This window comes from Zalophus californianus, chromosome 15 (genome assembly GCF_009762305.2).
Source record: "Zalophus californianus isolate mZalCal1 chromosome 15, mZalCal1.pri.v2, whole genome shotgun sequence".
Taxonomy (NCBI): Eukaryota; Metazoa; Chordata; class Mammalia; order Carnivora; family Otariidae; genus Zalophus; species Zalophus californianus.
Genome location: NC_045609.1, coordinates 79145193 through 79163320, shown reverse-complemented (window position 1 = coordinate 79163320; position 18128 = coordinate 79145193). Strand labels below are relative to the sequence as shown.

Here is an 18128-nt window from a genome sequence, read left to right as displayed (position 1 = left end):
TCGGCTCTTACCTTCTGCTCCAGCGTCCTCTCTAAAGCGTCCACACGAAGTTGCTCCTTCCGCAGACTGGCCTGGTAGGCAGCCTGCTCCTGCTGGGCCTTCCCTCGGACCTGCGCGATCTCAGCGTTGGCCCTGCGGAAACAGGGTGGGGGGATGCTCAGGAATGATCACCCTTCCCCATAGACCCCTCCCACCTTCTTCCTCCCAGCTCTGGGCAGCAGGAGCCCATGAGCACCCCCTGCCCCCAGCCCCCATTCCCGTGATGCCACGGTGCTTTGAGTGGGTGCCCTGGAAATTGCAATGTGTGTCCTTCACTTATCAAAATGCTGAGAGTACACTATCATCACAAGCCACACTGAAAAAACACAAGGGGATTACCCGCCCTCCCCAAGCCAGTGTGAGCGGTGCCACTGGAGTGCCCGGCCTGCCTTGGCGGGGTGCTGAGAGGCCTCCGGGAGCGGACCCGAGGCCGCGTTACCTGTCCAGCTTCTCCTCTGCGTGCACCTTCAGGGCCTGGTACCTCTGCTCCTCTTTCTTTACCCTGGACAGGTACTCCTGTGCACACTTCTTCAGCACCTCTTCATTCTGACGTGACAGAGGACAGAGGTCACGCCCACAGAAGAAATGCCCCGGGTGCTGGGAACCCTGAGAACTCCCTGATGCTGCTGGAACCCTGGACCGCCAAGTCCAGGTCCCTATAAATCTCTCCCAACCTGCTCCAGCTTCCCCCACCCACCCTATCCAGCGTCCCACTCTGCCCCGACACGAACACACCTTGCGGAAACCCTCAAGGACCTCCTTCATCTTCTCATATCTCCTGAAGAGATCAGCCAGAGATTTCTCCACCGAGTTCAGGTCGGCCAGAGCTTGCTCCTTCTCTAGGACCAGCTGCTGGACGGTCTGGTGGGAGACGGACTTCTCCCTCTGCTCATCCTCTGGCAAGAGACACAAGGATCCAGATGATAGCGTTGGGGGATCCCAACCTGGTCTCAGGGGCAGCTGGGGCCTCAGATGCAACTCAGCCTGAGCACAGGGCATCCTAGACTCTGGACAGACCCACCCCCCACTCCCCGAGCCCACCCAGACTCTGTTTCTAAAGGAACAACACCCACAGGCCCAGCATCCCGGGCCTGGGCCTTTGCAGCGTGAGATGGGACGGAAACTAGCCACTGTCCTTGAACCTGATCGATGCAGACCCTTAAAAATCCACATTCAAGGCCCCAGTGATTCTATTCAGTTGATGACAGCAAACAGATCCATAAGGTGGAAAAAAAATCACAACTGACTTGTGTGTTGAGCAAGATTACAAGGTACAGTAGTCTGGGCTCTGAGGAACAGGCCTTTCTATGTGTTATCAAAATAAAGAGATGGTTATTGGAAAAGAAAAAAGACTTCCTCATCCCTTAAAACATCCCATGAACCAAAGCCCACATCACCGTCAGCCCTGAAACTCTGCTTTGCACAGAAATGGACATTTTCTTTGATACAGCAAATGTCTTTACTCTGAGAAAAATGGAGCTCTTTCTGGCAAAGTGAGTTTCTCAGTTATGTACAAAAGAATGAATTCTGGCCCAGTTCAGAGTGGCTGATCCTAGTAAAAGGAACGGCTCTGTCCTCGACCCCACCTCTCGGGGCCACCACCCGCTAACACTCCCCCGCAAACAGCTTGCAAACCATCTCGTATTTATGGGAAAGGCATTCTCTGACCATGCCGCATAAAAGCCCCTCATCCACACGGCGCTATCTTTTGTGCGCTGGCCCATTGGTCACCCGTCTGGGTGGGCGAGGAACCTTTTGTTCCCATCTGTTTGGACTTCTAGCGACAACAGAGAGTGGAGGGAGGAGAAGCCCCCTCTCAGAACTCTTGGGGGAAGGAGCTCTGCAGAGCTGTCCTCCCCTCAGCCCCATGTCACCTGGGCGGGGGTCCTGATGCCCAGGACTACCTCTAAGGGCTGGCCACCGTAGGGCGGATGGCTCTGGAAATGACGTTAACAACAGCAACCAGCGTGCACCCAGCTCTCCCACGCGTCAGGCGTCCTGCTCACTGTTTTGTTCATTTAATGCTCCTAAGCCAGCACCCGGCCGCCAAACTAAACTTCCTTAAGTCCAAACTGGGTCACCGGGCTCCAGCTCAGAGCCCCCTGGGGTCCTCCCTGTGCACTGGGAATGAAATCCAAACTCCCTCCCCACCTGCCCCAGCTACACTGGCTGGCACACCCCAGGCGGTCCTGCCCCAGGGCTCAGTGGTCCCAGAGCTCACTCACTCAGGTCCCTGACACCAGGCCACCTCCCCAGAGGTGCCTTCCTGAGCACCTGCGGGGAACGCCTCCTCCCTACTTTCCAGTCCATTCTCTCGCCAGCAACGGCCAGACATGCAAGCGCCCGTGTGTCTGCCGGCTGTCTGCCCAGAACGCACACTGCAGGAGTCTGTTTTGTCCACCTCTCTATCCCAGGGCCCAGGACAATGCCTGAGTCACAGGATGCCTCAACACATCTGTGCCGGGAATGAACGAGGGGAGCCTGGCCCTGGAGCCCGATCCAAACCCAGAGCCGCGCTCATGACCATGTCTCTCCACTGGCTTCCCAATAATAGGCCTGGGAGCTCCCTTAAAAGCAGGGAGAGGCTGGGGATGAAGGAGGGCACTTGTGATGAGCATCGGCTATTGCACGCAAGTACTGAATCACTATCTTGTACACCCGAAACTAGTATCACACGGTTAACTGACTGGAATTTAAATAAAAACTTAAAAAAAAAAAAAAAGGCAGGGGGATGCTGTTTTGGGTTCTTTCCCTACGGTTCCTGATAGATAGGTATCTTCCGGTGTCCTGCAGTTAGGCCTATTTTGCCCTGTGCTGTGCAGGGAAGCGCCCAGGGTTGGGGGGGGGGGCACATCCTGGGTTTTAGCTCCAGCTGTGAGATAAACTTACTCAAAAGTCCCAACTCTCAGGGGCCTGGGGCCTCATCTCCAAAATGAAAGGGTTGTCACACAGGAGTGTGCACCCAAATAAGGGGGGCTTGTCTGAACACAGGCTGCAGTGCCCCCACCAGTGGTTCTGGTCTGGCAGGTCCGCAAGGCTCTGCATCTGTGACAAGTTTCCCGATGACACTGAGGCGGCAGGTCCAGGGGCCACGCTTGGAGAGCCACGGGCCCGGAAGATGCCTGATGTACGTCCAGCCCTGCCTCTCAGAGCCCCCGCTACCAGGCAGAGGTGTAGGACCCAGGAGCCAGACCCTGACTGCTCAGGTTCTGCCCTGGCTCTGACACATCTCAGCCCGGCCACCCTGGGGCAGGGTTTTTAACCTCCATGAGTCTCAGCCTCCTGAGCTGAAAGAGGGGCTCACAGTATTTATCTCATGGTATTTGGGGAAAGAGTAAATGAAAATGTATATAAAGCCTTTGACACACAGTAAGAACCCAGGATCACTGACCCATTATTGACAGCATCACCAGCTCCCCCAAATTAGCGTGATGTCCCGTCACAGTGACTTACAAAGGGGGAGCTTTTTAACATACAGGGAGAACCAAGCTGCCAGCAGCCGGCTTGCCACACTTAGATTCCCAAAAGAAAAGCTGCTTCAAAGGTTCACCAGTAACTGAACGCTTATTTTTACTCTTTGAGTTTCAGCTGCTTCCTTAGTCCTCAGCACACTGCACAATGCACATTCCAGGCTGATCTGAGGCCATGTATACATTTCCCTTGGCTCGTAAAGAGCCATTTATCAAACGGAGTCCATCTGATTTCCTGGATCTGAGACTTAGCCTGCCTCAGGTTTCCTGTCCTCCCCATAAACGCTTGTAAAAATAGAATTTCCCAGTTCCCAGGAGACCGAGGAGGTGAGAATGCATCACCAAACTTTTTATAAATTACAAATGCAGTCAGGTTCTTCAAATCAGGAAATCAGCCCCAAACTCAAAAGGCTCTAGCCTCAACCACAAAACAATGCCCCTGGAGAGGTTTCTGGCTTTTTCAAGCAAAACATTATTAAACCGTGTGGGGAGATGGGGGGGGGGGGGGATGGGGGAGAAATGCAGCAAATACACAATAGCAAAAGTAACAAAAACAGAAACAAACAAACCAACACTGGTTGCGATGGGCAAGTGTTAAATTAGGTGAAAAGCATTTACTTACCAGGCTTGCCTGTTTGTTTTGCAAGCAAAGGGCAAGAAGCAACAGAAAATGGAAGCAAAACAGATAATCAGAGCAGTTGTTAGGAAAGCAGAAAAAAAAAATCAATTGCAACAACCTGGAACGCAAAAAGCACAGAGGTCTCTTTTTGTTCTGAACCCTAAATAGTCAATATTTGAGCTCGGTTTTAGTAACATGGCACGAGAACGGACAATAATGGCAGGACAGATGTCGGGCTGGCGTGGAACATTTGTGAGGGTTACACAGAAGCCAGAGAGCGGGGCGGGAGCCAGGAGGAGCTCGTGTAGGTCGGGTGGAACCTGGTTTTAACTTCAAAACACTACTGATGTTCATTCTGTCCCGAACTGCCAAGCTCCTGGGGCCTGAGTTTTCCCTCCCAGCAGGGATGCTGGTGAGGTGCGCGAAAACCAGAAGAGAGATAGGAGACCCAGATGAGCCATGTGGGTGTGCTTCCACATACGGGAACTCACGGCCTGCCCAGAAAGGAGGCAGGTGCCACCCACAGCGACAGTAAGTCCCAGCTGTGCCTCAACCCCATGCCGCCTTTTTGCAAGGTGACGAGGACCTCGAAACCCGCGGCAGCCCTCATCCACATGCCCTGCAACAGTGACTGACGGGATGAGAGCCACAGAAGTGCCACCTGATGTACAAGGTCTGAGAAGTGGTTGATGCAGAAGACACTGAAGGTGCATGAGGATGGGGAACCAGGGTCGGACGTGCGCTGTCACACCCCCCTGGAGTGACAGTGCCACTCGCCGCTCGGGATGCTGGAGGGGTCTCATGGAGCCGCCGGGAGTGCTCAAACACCCCCAAACCGGAAAAGCCTCAGAGGAGTGAAATCACAGCTCTTGAAGAGAGGAATCCGCAGGCCAAACATACCAGGTCTCCCTGGGGGAGGGGCTGGGGTGCTGGGGGTGGGTGTGCGTAGCCAGAACCCCTGGAGTCAGGGTTCCACGCACTCAGCTTGCCTAGAGTTGAAATGTTCTTCTAACTACTCTCACCTGCAAATATGCTGCAAGGATATAAGAGTTGAATCATCTTTTCTGTCCAACAGGGACAGACCACTTGAGGCAGGCAGACAGAGCCTACTCTTCGGTTTTCAAGAAGGAATGTCTGCTTATATCAAAACTGTCAGCTGAGCAGTAACAGATGGCTCTGGGCAGCCTTCTCACAGGGGCAAAGGCTCGTGCCCTTTTACCCCCATCTCAACTTTGGCCCGAATGTCATCACCAAGAGCAAAAATAACAGCGAAGACCTCTGAGACACAAGATCTTTCCAGATGAGCCACCGTAGGTCTGAGGTGCATTTTCACAGTCCGAGACTCCAGGAGGCCAAAAGGTTGTGCTCAGTGTGCCAAACGCTGTATATTGGAAGACATAAATCCTTCTTCCTGACCACTTTTACAGGCAGTCTCAGTTCCAAGAGTTTCGTTTTTTATCTCATCCATATGTATTCATAAATTCTTATACCAATTTAATAAAGTAGTTTCATTTGATAGAAAGCATATACCATGGGCTGATCCTTAGAAACACCCCAAATGGGCTTTCCCTGAGATCTGGGAGAAATGGCCTTTATTAAAATACATCAAAATTAGAGCTCCTTTGAATAGAAAGCACTCAGTTGTCGGCCTCTTCACCATTCCCAAGCCTGCTCTCCTATTTATTTTGGGACAAGCCAGAGGTGTGGTGTGACATGGATCCAGACGTTTGAGAGAGAGGAGTCATCTGTTAACCCAGCCTCCAGCTTTGACACAGAAACTGGTTTGCGGTGAGCTGGGATTTTTTTACTCCATACGTCCTTAGGAGTAAAAGTTTCTTTTAAAACTGGTATCACGGACCTAAGCAGCAAATTAAATAAAGAGATTCCTCCCTGCCACCCCCGCCAAGTCATAACATCATTTTTGAACAGTGATCATCAGTATAAAAACAGGCTTGGAACTTCTGCAGGATCTTTTCTCATTATTATTATTTTTTTAAAAAGAGTCAGGTGGGTATCGGTTGTGACTTGAGGTCACCTTTTACTGCAGGCCAAAGCAGCATCGGTACTGGCTGCCAGGGGCTCCGGGTTAAGATGGATTCTGAGTTCGTGCCCATCTCCGTGAGATCAGGTAAATCGCAGGAGGGAGGGGAGAGGTGGGGCGGGCAGCGGCACTGTCTCGGGTCCCACTATCCTGCGTAAGGCTGAGGATTTTGTCACTTGAGTCTAAGTTAGAGTTTAGGGATTTGATTCTTAGTGTCTCCCATGAGCAAAAACTCCCCCAAACATCCTAGGAACTGACCCAAGTCTCTTTCCCCGTGAGGTGGGCAGTCCTGGCTCAATGGTGGCCTTGGAGGTGACCACCATGGCTTCCCACAGGCACAAATAATGCTAAGGGACATGCTCGCGTGTGTTTCCAGGAGGCCCCCAGACTCACATTCTGGGATGCTTTGCTCTCTCCCTCAAGGACTTTGTGCTCTAAGAGGGGCCTAAGATGAACACACGCTGAGAGTCTATCTTCAGAGCCCTCCCCGTGAGTCAGAAGCCTCGGGGAGGCCTGAGCCCACCTATCACGACACCCACCTATCATCTGAGCGATGGTCTTCTCATACTCCGCCACTATTTTCCTGTAAGAGAAGCAAAAACATGTTGGAACCATGACAATAGGACAGTTTCTCATTTATACTGGGGTCCATGTGCTGGATATCAGCAGCCTGACCGAGACACTAGAGGACAAGTCTTATTTCTTAGTCAGAGTTGGCTCACCCCTCTAGGTTCACCTTCAATCTCAACCCTCTTCTTGCACACCCAAGGAGGTTCATTTTCCTAGTGCAGGACTCTGACCACACCATGCCCCTATGCAAAACCTTCCATGTGTCCCCACTGCCCACTGAGAAAAAAAATAAGACCAAATCTTCAGTCTGACAGTCCAAGCCCTCCACAACCTGAGCCCGATCACTCTCATCAAGCTTACCTCCTTCCCCGCCATCACGAACCAAGTGGTTCAATGAGAACAAATGAGTTTTTGTTGGCTCTGGGGTTTCTCACCTCCATGACCTTCCCTGCCCTATTTCCACCTCTCACTGTCTTAGCTGCTTCTCAAGGTCCAATTCAAATGCTATCTCCTCCAGGAAGCCTTCCCTGATTTTTCCTCTGAACTTCATGACATTTTATCTGAATTGTCTAAAATGTCTCACACATCTGGCGTCATAGTATGTGAGTAGAAGCAGCTCCTCAAGGCCCAGGGGCCACTACTTAGTCACCTGTGTTGGAGGCGGGGAGATGGGGAACAGTTACACTTGTTGGATAGCTTCAACCAAACCGTAGCTACACAAAAGCACTAAGATCCTGCTTTATAAGACTGCCTCACTGCTGCCCCCAGGTGGAAAGACCCAGGGAGTGAAAAAGCCCTCCTTCCAAAGTCAACCTTCTGGAAGGAAACTCAAAAAAGCCTCGAGAGTTTCACTTACATTATCCAATAGTTAGTTATTCTCCACAAGAGAACCAAGAACTGCTAACCACCAACGGACTCAGGGCCCTGATTACAGCTGGTCCCAGATACTGGGGGCTCAGCTTACTCCCTGGTATGGTGAGGATTTCCCTAGACCCTGTGTAGGATCGTGGGGGAATTAAATGAGGTTAAATAGGCCAGTGAAAGCAGAAGGCACTCTGCAAAGTCCAAAGGCCTCACAGCTGCTGGATGTCTGTCACTGACCTTCTTGACCTTGGCCCCAAGGATAGTGCCTCGCTCAAGGGCCAACCCACAACAGAAAAAGTGACCATACCATGAGCCCACTTGGGTTCTTTCTGAATCCTACAGAGAAGCAGTTCGTGTTTTCTGTAATTAATCAATACCTCCTTGTATCCCTGAATCCCAAAACAGCAATGGACCTTTGGGGCTGCACCGTCTAAACCCGTCACTGCCAAGGACAGAGGCGGGACCACAGCAGGTAAGGGATGTGTCCTTGCAGTGGTGTGGGGAGACCTGTGGTCCAAAGCTGCTTCAGTGGCACTGTATTTGCATCTCGTCCTCACAGCGACCCCAAGGGGTGGTGCCCTGAGGGTCCTCAGAATTGCTGATGGGGATACTGAGGCACAGGGTCATCCAGGAACCTTTCTAGGATCTACACAGCGGCAGAGCTGGGATTCGAATCCAGGCATGCGCCTGTGGAGCCTTTTCACACCCCGTACGTCTTACTGCCCTGAGCCGCTGAGATCCACCCTTTTCCATAGACGAGGCCAGTCAGACAGAGCTAAGGAACAGGCCCAAAGCAGCTAGGGAGCCAAGCCCGATTTTTACCTGGCCAGGTCTGGCTCCAGAGGTGGACATGTGGGCCTTCAAACACGAGTGCAGCTGTGCCAGTTGGTGACCCCTGAGTCCTACCACACTGGTGAGTAAACAGCACCCGCTGAAGCCCCCGGGGGAGCCCCCAGAGGTGGAACTTCTAGCCTTCCCAGCATGCCCCGCTTTCATGTTCAGGGCAGGCAAAAAATTACAGCCATGCTGCTCCCTCCTCCACTCCCCTACCAAACAAAACAAAACAAAACAAAACAAAACAAAACAAAAAGAGAGAGAGAGAGAAAGACAAAAGACAGAGATTTTCAAATGATGCCAGCACAGGGCCTCAGTGTGAATGTGAACAGCACACTGGGATTCACGTCCAGAAGTGGTCACAGAAAACATCAGGAGGAAGAAGGAACTAAGGAGAATTTTCAGGAAGATACTATTTGACCTAGAAAGCAGGGGATAGGATTACCTAAATCATTTGCTCACTACTTAAAACGGTAGCCACGAAGACAGCCGATTCTGATAATTAACCAGCAGCTGCCATTGCAATTAAGTGCGCTGTAAATGTACTAATTCTTCAACCAACTTTTAAAAATTCATCTCTTCCCTACTTTCACACTTTGAGACTTAAAAATGAAGCAAGACTATCAGAGATTTTCTGCATCGCACCAGATCTTCTGTCTTGTGAAAATGGTCGCGCTCTAACTCCTACCTTCCCTTGCAACTGGAAAATCCACGTGTCAGTTCAGCTGGTGCTGCAGAAAGGCAGGTGTGTGGAGAAAATGAACTGTGCCCCCAGGAGCTGTTCTCAGACTTAGCGGTGGCAGCAGCCAGACCCTGGGATGGCCAAAGCAAAGGTTTGGGCCAAAGTTTCTTTAAAAATGCCACCTGCAATACAGTTTTTAAGATCACATCCCAAGGGTAAGTTCTAGCCCCAGAGATGGTTTCTTAGCTTCTAAGATGATGATGAATCATGAAGGAAAATAAAGGGCCAAAGGGTGCATCAGACGGGACGAGGGAGGGAGACCCCTGGGCACCATGGAAAGAGTTTGGGCTTTGGAATCAGAAAAGTAGGTTCAAATTCACATTCTTCTAACTAGAAGCTCCAGGACCTTGGGCAAGTCACCTAACCCCTCTGAGCCTTCCACTGTGAGATGCGGCTGATGATCCCTTCTTGAGGGCTGTGGGGAGAAACAGAGACTGTGTGTCTCCAGCCGGAAGCACAGCACATGGCACGTGGTAGACACTTACTACGTGGTGACTACTGTACTTCTGTTACAGATGCAGCAAATGGAAATAAACCATTCAGACAAAATTCCGGAGACAACCTGTTTATCCGTGGAGACTGGTAAAGTTCCTAACATTAGAACTGTACAAGGACTATTTATTAAATGTTACACAATGAGGTCAAGTTGTATAAAAATCTGTCCAAAATTTGCTAAGTTAAGGGCGCCTGGGTGGTGCAGTCGGTTGAGCGTCCAACTCTTGGTTTCGGCTCAGGTCGTAATCTCAGAATCGTGAGATCAAGCCCCGAGTCGGGCTCCACACTCAGTGGGGAGTCTGCTGGAGATTCTCTCTCCCTCTCCCTTTGCCCCTCCCAATTGTGCGCTCTCTCTCTCTAACATATGTAGAGAAATTAAAAAAAAAAAAAGATGTGCTAAATTAACCAACTGAGCCACCCAGGCGCCCCAAGATGTGCTAAATTAAAAAAAAAAAAGAGTGTAGGATAATGTACATTTCCACTCTCCACTTTGGAAGAAAAAAGGAGTCTGTATAGGGACACATTCACACATTTGCAATCAGAAACAGAAAATTCTTGGAAGGATACACCAGAAACGGTGGATAGCAGCTACCTGAGGGGGCTGGAATTGGAGGCTGAGTGGGAAGGAGATTTGTTTTTCATTGCAAATGTATTTGTTTGTTGGCAATATTTAGCTCAGGTGCATGATATTTTATCTAACTATCTAAAAATACTAAAAATACATCTATGAAAATATAAACCTTGTCTCATGAAGAACAGTTAAGTCTTGGGAAGACCCTGTCCATAGACCGCACGAGCTGTTACAAGAGCACAGGTAAGCATCTCCCCAGGTACCAGGAAGCATCACGACTGACCTCATTTCCATCACTTCCCGCCTGCTTTCTTCGTATTTGTCCTTCCACTCCGAGACTTCTCTCTCCTTGGTTATGATCTGGCATCAGGGAGAAGAGAGAGATGAGCCCCAGAGGACTGAATTCAGATCTGAGCAATTCACAGACCCGAGATAAGGAGACATTGAATTAAAACTTCCTACACCAAACAGTAATTGTATTGAGAGAATTTCCCGGAGCATGAGACAGAAATAAACCAGATATCAGACTCTCACAGTGCCCCACCAGGGAGCAACTAAAGGCATATGCTTTCTGTTATAAATCAAACAAGGCCACAGAGGCTCATTAAACAATGGTGTCTAGGAAGATCAAAGATGGTTTGCTACCCGTCTTTGCCCACAGTGGTTGCAGGACAAAGACTGTGTCCAAAGATGCTGGCCTTGTGGATCGTGGGTGTGGGTGTGTGTGTGTGTGTGTGTGTGTGTGTGTGTGTGTGTGTGTGTATTTATTTATTTATTTACACTTGGCAGAAACTGGAGCTTTCCCAGAGAAACCAGAGCCGGCCTCCCCTGAGCCACACCCATGCCATAATACCTCTGCTCTGGCAATCCGGAGTGCGGAGTCCAGGTCAGGTGGCTGGAACAGAAGGCCTGCGGGCTTCTCCACCTCGGAGGTCCCGATGCGGGAGTACAAGGCTGTTTTGGAGATGGAGACATCTGTTGGGTGAGCAGCCTCTCTCTGTGGAATGGTTTTTAATTAAAAAAAAAAAAAAGTTAATATGACTCCTATGGCAAAGAGGATTTGCATTCAGCCTCTTGTGAATGGGTCAGTTGTATGGTTTTGAAACAAAGAACATCAAAAGTATGAGAAAATGTTTGGACTGATGAGTGGGGAAAGGCCAGATACAATCTATGGAAATTGATCATTTTGCACCTGCACCGGCAGACAAAGGAGCTAATAGCAGAGGCCTCCCCAACTCCCCACTTTGGGAGTCAAGCATGTCTGGTGCTTGCTTATCACTGCCATTTATCACACGCAGAGGCATTTAGGCATAGTGCTTAAGAACCAAGGCCATTTTCCAGCAGGCTCCACTTCCAAAATAAAAGCCTGATGGTAAACGATGCTGAATTCTCATCTGCATTTGCCTAGTTTTGAATAACTGCAAATCTGATCATTTTTGTAAGACTGTCTGCATTTCAGTTTGGAGGGGGGTGGGGCACGTGTTTAGCTCTGTTTGAAAGGACACGCTCATACAAAGCATAAGGCCTACCGAACCTATCAACCAACGTCACCTACAAAAGCTAGTTTCTGGATGCCTCAAGGGAAGAGTTACTTTGCAGCTACGTTGCCTTAAGTTTGCTGTGTCGACGGCAAAATTGAAATCTGGATCAATGACAATATCCACATTTGTTGGTAAGGCCCTCAACAAGTGGTGGGATTCCCCACCCCCACCCACAACCGACACTGGTCTGACTGCCCAAGACAGCCACTAGCCTCCTGGAAGGGAGAGAGGAGAGGCCCGCGGTTACTCTTCCTCCCTGTGCACAAAGAGCTCAGCCATTTCCATCACACTTGAAATGCCATGTTAGGAGCATCATCAACCAGCACAGCGGGGGCCAGTGGTCTAATTCTACTGCAAGAGACTCCAAACCAAGCACACTCTCAGTCCTATGCATTAACCTCCTGGTGCTGGCATGGCTGCCAAGGCAAACCTGATTCCTAGAGTCCAATTCGATGTGGAGTAATGGTGATCTGCCAGTCAGAGTGTGACTGCAGCTTCCTGGGGAAATGGATGAGAAGTGAGCAGGGAACACTACACCCAGGTGGAGGAGAAAGAGAGATCTGGAGAAAGAACAGGGAGGGCTGGTCTTGGAAGTGGAAGCAGACAAGATTAGAGACCCAACAAGGAGGGGGAGGGGCACCCCTGAAGGTACTCTCTCTTCCATCGCAAGAACAGGCAACCTCACCCCACTACTGGATCAGAGAACATGACCTTGAAATGACTTAGAAAACTCAGGCAGAAATTTAATGGATAGGACTGGAGATGACACAGTTAGGCCCAGTTAGTTGTACACATGCATGTTTGAATGACATGGTTTTGGTTGTCCTAAAGGTGGGCTTGGGTTTCACTGGCCCTGCCCGGCCTTGCGTATTTGGGCTCCCTGCACAGGGGGACGCAAATGATTACTCCCATCAGAGAGGGGAGGGAGCACACTGAAGGACCGGGAGACACACTGTCCTGTCAAATGGGATGCCATGATCTTTCCATCCTCAGGTCCTAAAGCAGCCTCCATTACAGGTGACCAATGCACAGAAGCAGGCGGGCTGACCTCTCAGAAGCAAGCATGCCATCAGACCATAGGTGTGGAGCCCCTCCCGTGCATGGGTTCATCTCTGCTGTCTGAAATGTTTTCAAGGCTCTACTTGTCATATGGGAAACTTCTCAGGAAGTAAATAGAAAATTATACCCAGGGGTCTTGTTTTCGACTCAGGTCATGATCTCAGGATCATGAGATCGAGCCCAAGGGCCTCCTTGGGCTCGGCGCTCAGCCGGGAGTCTGCTTAGGACGTGCTCTCCCTCTCCTCTGCCCCTCCCCCTGCTCGCGCTCTGTCTCTCTCTCAAACAAATAAGTAAATAAATCTTGTAAAAATTTTTTTTAAAAAAAGAAAATTATACCCAGACAATAAGGCGCTCTTTGTCTTCGTGGAGGAAATTCATAGAGGAAAGATTCTGAAGAGGATTGGGAAAAAAAAAAAAAAAAAAAACCAACAAAACTGTTGCTGTCACTTTTTAAGTAAAATAATGTATCCTTTGAAAAAAATTAGAATAAAATTTCAAAATGGAAAGAACACTAGACACCATCTAACGAATCGTGGGCCTTTGGAAGATGAAAAAAAAAAAAAGGAAGATTTAAGGGATTTGGCCAAAAGATTTCCCAGAATGAGATTCAGTTCTGACTCCAAACAAGCCAGCTCTCTGAAGTGCGAGGGGAAATGAACTACAACTAACTTTATCATGCTGGGCAGAACCGAAATCCGACCAGTGCAGGAACTGATGATCTTAAAGCTGCCTAAGTCCTTTGTACAACAAGGAAGGGAATGAAAAATAAATACGTTAATGAGCTTTCTAAGTAAACACAATGGTTAACCACCACAGACAGTGACTCATGATCACCTTTCACCCCAGCCACCTGGTGTTTTCAATAAAGGAACAGATGACTTCAGAATCCATTTGAATTACTGCCTGGAGTATCTGCATGTTAATGAAATTCAAGGTACACACCCTGGTTTTCTCTTACAACCAAGAATCATTTCTAACAGAGATAGGTTTGTTTCTCGCTGATATTTTAACATCAGGCTTAGATTAAGCTTTGCTTCTCCTGCATAAGGCCCCACTGGCTGCTTTGGGGGAGCCCAAAAGCCAAGAGAATCACAAATTAAAATGTGAAATGGCCACGACTCGGAAAGAGCATGAGCCTCTGGAACCAACTTCCAAACCCTCAATCCACTCACTCACATCTGGGTCCCTCAGGTGCCATCACCCTCAGACCTGCAGACCGCATGCCTGGGGCCTTTCTGGCCTTGCAGTCTTGCCACTTACCCAGGCTCACAGTCCTCCTCATGCCTGGTTCCCTGTTGCTAGGCCTCAGGGGAAGCTGACACCTGGAACCAAGGCGGAACCACAGCAAGCTGGGCCATGGTCATGGAGAGTGGACCAGGCTGGGCCCTTGGGGGGTATCCAGGCTACGTGGCGCCAGGTGGGGCAGGAGAGGGGTCTCTCCTTGGGGAGCTGCAGCATCCAAATTTGACAGCAGCTTGGGATGACAAACAGGAGGAAGACACTCAGTGTGTGCCCTACTTAAGGCCCACAGGAGGCACCACCAGCCACCCAACTGGCCACTCCTTCCCGCTGAGTCAAGACATGGCCTCCAGCCTTCTCACCACAGGCTGTGAGTGATGACGGCCAATTCCCCAAACCGGCAAAAAGAAGCTGAAACCCAGGCGCCAGGCCTCTGTCCCTGCTCTTCAGACATCACGTTGTGAAATGCCGGGGGTGGTGGGTGGTTTCTGGACACAGCACTAGGGAAGGAGCCCCTGCCGTCAGGCCACTCACCAATTCAGGTTGTCCCAGACCTAACTCCGTGTCCCCCCCCCCCCCCGCCCCGGTAAAATCCAGGTCTGCCTTTATCGGCCAGGACTCCTGGAGAAGGAGAAAGATGAAGCACCCTTTCCCTCCCCAAGGGCCTGCTTCTGGGACTTCCTCTGGTCCTGAAGCTTGCCATTTGTATGATCCCTGTTCCCACATGACCCAGGCACATCCTTCATTCTTTATATCTGGGTCCCCTCATCCAGAAAGGGCAATGGCTTTAGGGATTGCCACAAGTATCTGTTTATACACGGATTAAATCCATCCCCCACACAGCTTGTGCCCCTCGCAAAGCCACAGAGAAAGGACATTGCTGTTCTACCCATCCTGTTTACATTCGGGGCTGTTGTACCGTACAGCCGGCCACCCTGGTCAGATGAACCCCAGGAGGATACAACTGAATTCACTTGAGCCAGAAGTGTGTGGAAGACACAGTAAGGAGCTCCAGCCCAATAACCCCAGCCCCACGGAGTCTTCCTCATCGCTTCACGTTTTCTGACTAATGAAGACAGGAAACCCCACCGCGGTCCTTCGAAGGTCCGCTCAGCTGGCTTTCAGTCAACAGGGAAATGTCAAGTGAAGCTGCTCAAGGAGTGACCAGAAACCACCGCCACCATATTTCATGTTGCTTTCAGCCTTCCAAGCGATTTCTTTTTATTCCGAGTGATTTCATTTTTGTGTTAGCAACAGTTTAAGACCATGCTGCCAAAAAGACTGGGCTAATGTCACCTGCAGCTGAAATTTATGGGCAGAAAAAAGAGCAAACTGGATACACAGCTGCTGTTTCTCTTTGTCTACATCAGCAATTTCCAATGCAGGGAAGGGCGATCAAGCGTCTACGTGAGCAAGAAACCCACAGGAACCTAAAAAGTGGTACAAGTTACCATGGCAGAGAAAAATGCTCCTTACTCTCTCAGACAGCGTTACCCCCACCAACGTTTCTTCTAGCAGATCCTTCTGAAACACATAAGGAGGTGGCTGGGTCTGTCCCTCCGACCCACACACAGTGGATTCACGTCTCAATATTTTCTACATCAAAAGTGGGACACGGGGTCTGAGAACTGACTATCATTTACAGGGAGTCAATGGGCCAGCCAATATTTGCCGACTGTCCTCTCTCATGCGTCCCCAGAGGAAGGAGGCAGGGGGGCACCAGGCACTCCAGAACATTCCACACTCCGTCTGAACTCTTACTAGAACATGCTCAATCCTGCCTCAAACTTCTGGACAGGAATATACTGTAGTTACAGTGGCCAGACCTGAAGCCATTCATTCTGTCCTTAAGCCACTCCCCAGAGACATCAAGAAATAAATCTAGTGGGGAAACAAATCCTCACTGCTTGATGCTTTCTAAAAATCTTTCTCATGGAAACTAAACCCAAGCTCATGGGTTAACAGCAAGAACAAGGACGTCAGCAACGTGTATTAACGTTCTCGTCCCTGCCCCGGGGCCCAGCATTCCCAGTCTGACACCCCCAGTGTGACCACCTTTTCACCGAGAGATTCTCTGGGAGGGAGCCCCCCCACCTTGCGGACAGTTCCCGGGGGAACCACATGAGCAGGAGCAGCCCATGAACTCCTGATCCTGTACCAAGTGAGCTATTCCTTGAGACGGGACAGGCAAGGGGCTCCCATTTGGAGCCTGGAGTCCCAGTTCCCGCTGGGTCAGTAAATCACTCTCAGACCTCGGACCCGTTCCATGACTCCACTTCCCCATCTGTAAAATGGGACCTGGACCCCCCCCCCCCCACCCCGCCCCTATAGTAGAGATGCTGTGAGTGTCCAATCCGGTAACAACGACAAAAGTGAAGCTTTGCTACCCAGAGCCACTGTCCTTTACTGCACACCTACTGTGTGCCAGGCACGGCACCGTCCTCCACACAGCATCTGCAGCCCTTACAGTAAACCTGCAAACGCACCGTTAGTAGCCTCATCTCACAGCTGCAAAAACAGAGGTCCAAAGAGGCTCACCAACACGTTCAAGGCCACAGAGCGTGCTGGGCTGCCCAGTGCAGGGTGCGGCATGGGGGTGGCCACAGCTCCCCCATCAGCCTGGAGGGGCGGCCTGAACCTCAGAGGGGCCACAGTTTTACACACCTTCAGCAACTCATTCAAATTGTTAAGAAAAACTACTCCAAACTTAGAAGCTAGGCAAAAAGATTTCTGCATGCTCTGTCAGTATCTTACTCTACTCTAGAGCGGGGCTTGCCCAACGATGGCGGACGGGCCAAATGGCCCAATGTCCGCTTTGGTAAAGAGGGTTTTACTGGAACATGGCCACACCCGTTCATCTACACATTATCTGTGGCTGCTTTGAGCTACAACGGCAAAGCAGAGTAGCTGCGGCAGAGACCAGATGGCCCGCCAGGCCTAAAATATGTACCATCTGCCCTTTATAAGAAAAGGGTTGCTTTTCTGTAATTCTATTGACTTTGGCCTAAGGGCCCGTCCGAGGTTTCAGGAAGGTCTCGGTTTCACTATTTACTATTGATTAGGGTCCGGGCTCAGTGCGGTTAGATATCCACTAGTAGAAAACAGAAAATTTGCAAATGATTTTTGTTCAGTAGAGAAGCAAATGGTTTTTGCAGAACACAAACAAACAAAAAGCCTCCAAGGTTATAGTCCATTGTCTTGTTTAGCCAGCATTAACCAGTTTTACACTGAACTTTGCAGTAAGACTGCAATAAGATGCTGGACCTCTTTGTTCCACTGACTCTGTATCGGGTTCTCCCATTCTCCTCCATTCAACCTGCTTTACCACCCTGCTGTTCCCTTCATTACCGAGGTAAGCAGATCTTAGACATGTGCTCAGCGTCTATATATGTGAGAGTTATGCTTTTAGCGTTTCAGAAAATTTTATGCTACTTTGTAGGACCCTGGCATTGCCTGCTTAGCCAGTGGTTAGCAAAGGAACTTCTGGACCACACCACATTCTCAAGAGGCAGCGCACGGCAGCAGCAAACCCGTACCTTGGTGTCCTGGCGGCTACGGGAAGCCAGGGCAATCTGCCTGGCTAGCTTCAGGGCTTCTATCCGCATGACGGCAAACTCTAACTCCTCCTGTCCGAGGGGTGGGGGATGAGCAAATCGCAGGGGAAATGCATCAAGACAGGATGTCAATGTGTCCCACATCCAAGAAATGAATGTGCCACGTGAATGTGTCATGACAGGTACTCAGGAAAAACACACGTCTGGCTTTCTTGCACAATTAACACCTCAGCAGATCATGAAATAAGTGTTTAATTTCTTTTCTTTCTTTCTTTTTTTTTTTTTTTCTGTAATTGCCCTTCGGAATGTCTGTCGGGAAGGATCGTGTGGTCAAATATGAGATGATTTTTATAATGGGATCAAAATTTTTACTGCACTGTTTCCTTCGATTTTTTTCCTTTTTGTTTCTTTAATTAAGTCAAGATGGTCAACAGTTTCCATGAATGGTTTTGCATTCTCAAATGACTGTGAACAATCTGTCCAGGTTTGC

At 49.9% G+C, this 18128-nt stretch overlaps 1 protein-coding gene across 1 annotated transcript in view; it reads right to left on the bottom strand.

Annotated features, from left to right (window-relative positions):
- The window catches only part of LOC113920137 (transforming acidic coiled-coil-containing protein 2), a 147510-nt gene that overhangs the window by 4132 nt on the left and 125250 nt on the right, over positions 1–18128 (bottom strand). Inside the window, 7 exon segments of the mRNA XM_035724144.1 lie at positions 12–132; positions 479–585; positions 775–935; positions 6709–6752; positions 10529–10605; positions 11099–11242; positions 17621–17710. Of these exon segments, the coding sequence (XP_035580037.1) occupies positions 12–132; positions 479–585; positions 775–935; positions 6709–6752; positions 10529–10605; positions 11099–11242; positions 17621–17710 (744 nt within the window).